General features: G+C 54.6%; 1 protein-coding gene across 1 annotated transcript in view, besides 2 other annotated features; it reads left to right on the top strand.

Moving 5' to 3' along the window:
* Positions 1-511: 511 nt before the first annotated feature.
* The window catches only part of NGA_0641700 (uncharacterized protein), a gene marked incomplete at both ends in the record, with an annotated part of 4,702 nt that continues 2,432 nt past the window's right edge, over positions 512-2,781 (top strand). The window contains 5 exons of the mRNA XM_005855488.1: positions 512-761; positions 1,230-1,354; positions 1,568-1,799; positions 2,279-2,349; positions 2,409-2,774. Coding sequence (XP_005855550.1) covers positions 512-761; positions 1,230-1,354; positions 1,568-1,799; positions 2,279-2,349; positions 2,409-2,774 — 1,044 coding nt within the window. The remainder of the gene's footprint in view (positions 762-1,229; positions 1,355-1,567; positions 1,800-2,278; positions 2,350-2,408; positions 2,775-2,781) is intronic.
* Positions 1,158-1,214: a sequence feature (Short protein (NGA_0641300, EKU20813.1) was converted to a misc_feature.).
* Positions 1,538-1,552: a sequence feature (Short protein (NGA_0641300, EKU20813.1) was converted to a misc_feature.).

Here is a 2,781-nt window from a genome sequence, read left to right as displayed (position 1 = left end):
TCCAACGGCTAAGAGCGGCGGGCATGGGCCTTCGTTGGATACTTCTTAACAATGGCGTCATTGACCCCCGCTATCAGGGTCACTACGGTGCTGCAAGGGTTAGTGTTGTTTGGCTGGGTAGTGATAAATCCCATGTGGCTCGCTTGCTTCTTTGGTCTTAGAGCTCCTCTCACCATCGTCACGGTCTCGGGGCAAACACGTATACGAGGAGATTCCTCTTCAAATTTTCTCGTACTTCATCCACATGATATAAACATGCATCATGACTAAAGCCAGACTTCCTTTTTAACATCGCAACACCTCATTTTCAATTTGTGCACTGATTCCGCAAAACTTGACAGCAAACATCATCACGTGATCCTCTGAGTCAGAACCACGTATACCTCTTATCTCCTCTATCCTTCAGCCTTCGTCTCGTTTTTCCTCCTCTTCACGCTCTACCATGAATCTATGTCATAACATTTCCTTCCTGCATCCAACTCGCTCTTCGTTAATCCATTTCACAGGAAGCATGAGTCTTTCAAGGCCATTTGCCGTCAGTCTACGCCGCACGTTGACTTCTGCCAAGCACGTCCCCAAACGCCCCCCTCTGGACGATTCATTACATGCCATTCTAGTGTGCCCTCTCACCAAGGAACCGCTTATTTACGATCCGGTCCGGAACTCCCTCGTGTCAGAGGCAATCAATGTGTCGTACTCGTTCACACCCACTGGCCTCCCCAACCTTCTGCCACAGGAAGCAACAATCCTCGAGCAGGAAAGTAAAAATACACAGAGCGAGTAAACAAAAAGAGAATGATCCTTCATCATGGGAAGTTAACAGCGCAAGCCTGACTGATGTATCACCTGTACATGATTCATGTCAAAAAATGACGCACAATGTGATGCTTAGAAAGAATTGTAAATCGACACAAGTAAGAGGCCATCGCGCTCTGGCAACACTGTTCTCAGGAGCGGGATAATGTGATATATGTAGGATCACCGAGCCTTCAAGGAACGGCTGGACTGTCCAGACATGGCAGCAAAATGGCTCCGATTTATTTTATTCCGCCTCTCAAGGCCCCTCCCTCCCCCTTGCCATTCCTTTTTCCCTCTCTCCTCCCCTCCCCTCCCTCTTTGTCAACCATTGCGTAACACTCCAACCACACGCGTACTTTCTCCCGGGTTTCCCGCCTGCTCTGAAGACGCGCGCTTTCCACTCGATGCTTTGCCCGCTAAGGATGAAATAGCAAGGGCGAGGAAGAAGATAGAGGAAATAGGGGTGAGGGAAGAGGAGCAGGAGAAAAGGAAAGGAGAGGGCAAGGAGACGGAGGAGGAGGAGGAATCCCAGAGGGACAAGAAAAAGCAACCAAATGTGAGAAAGAGGGACCCTAGAAAAAAGGAGCGGACACGAACGAGTAAAAGCCACAAGGATTCTTAAAAAAATCGAGGGAGGGCATTCCCCCCTGGTTTTGCCATACCCGGCGGCATTTCTCTCTGGCCATTCTCCCTCCCTCCCGCCACAGCTACCTTCCTTTCGCTCTTCCCTCCCCCTCACCTGACAATCGGACATATTTTCAAATTCTAGGTCGAGGACGCGTTGCACAACCTCCCCTCCTTCCTCATCCATCCCCCTGCTCATCCTTCGGGGGGAAGGGCAAGCGAGGTGAGTGGAAGAGGAACCGGTGGAGGAAGGGGTGGAGGGAGGGAGGAGGCGGCGAAGGCGCCACAATGGGATGGTCGAGGCGGCGGCGGAGGAGGAAACAAGGCGGGGAGGAGGGAGGAAGGGAGGGAGGGCAGGGTCGATCCAGGTGACGACGGTAAGATGACGAGGCTGTTGCGAGACGAGAGCGACATCCACGTGCTGCAAGGGCAAGGCGGACAGGTAGCGGGTACTAGGGAGGGAGGGAGGAAGGGAGAGAGGGGGGGCGGGAAGACAGTGGGGAGACAGTTTGTCAGCACTTGCAGCACTCGGTGTGGAGGAAAGAGGACGACGGCCTTTTTTCCCTCGAAGAAAGAAGGAAAGGAAAGGAGGGTGAGAGGGAGCGATAAGACGGACAGGGAAGGGAGGATTTAAACGTAGTAATGATACGGCGCTGTAGGGGGGGAGGGGCACCGAATCCATTGGCTTTAGTGCCTCACCGTCCGGCGTCAAGGAGGAAAAGGAAGCCTCCGTCGATAAGGAGGGCGATGCACTTCTCCTCCTCTCCGGGACTTCCTCTCTCTTTTTGCTGCCGAAGGTGTTTCCTCTGCTGCTGCAAGAGGTGGATTAGGGAGGCATGCTCTTCCAGGGGGGAAGGGAAGGGTGGCAGGTGGAAGAAGGAGGGAGGCGAAGAGGAGCGGGAGGAGGGAGGGAGGGAGGGTAGTGAGGTAGAGGAGGAGGAGGGGGAGGAATACGGTCGAGGAAATGGCTTTTGCCACTCCGGTAGCAGGCGACAAGGGAAGATTTCAAGTTGCTCTTCTTCCCTCCCTCCTTCCCTCCCTCCTTCCTCCTCTCTCTCCCTCCCTCCTTCCCTCCCTCCTTCCTCCTCTCTTTCCCTCCCTCCTTCCCTCCCTCCCTCCTCCTCTCTTTCCCTCCCTCCTTCCCTGCCCCCATCCAAGCCGCGAGAGAGGGCAAGGCGCTGGGGGAGGTCGAGGTTGAGGAGAGAGAGGAGGAAATCGTCGTCATCGACTTGTTCTTCCCTCACTTGTTCCCCAGTGGCCCGGCCTCCCCTGCAGACCAGGAAGGGCAGGGAGAGAGGGAGATCGCGAAGGAGGGAGAGGAGGTGGCGGAGGGCGAAGAAGGAATAGCACAAGTGTGCC

This window comes from Nannochloropsis gaditana, assembly GCF_000240725.1.
Source record: "Nannochloropsis gaditana CCMP526 unplaced genomic scaffold scaffold183, whole genome shotgun sequence".
Classification (NCBI taxonomy): Eukaryota; class Eustigmatophyceae; order Eustigmatales; family Monodopsidaceae; genus Microchloropsis; species Microchloropsis gaditana.
This window is presented reverse-complemented; position numbering and strand designations above follow the sequence as displayed.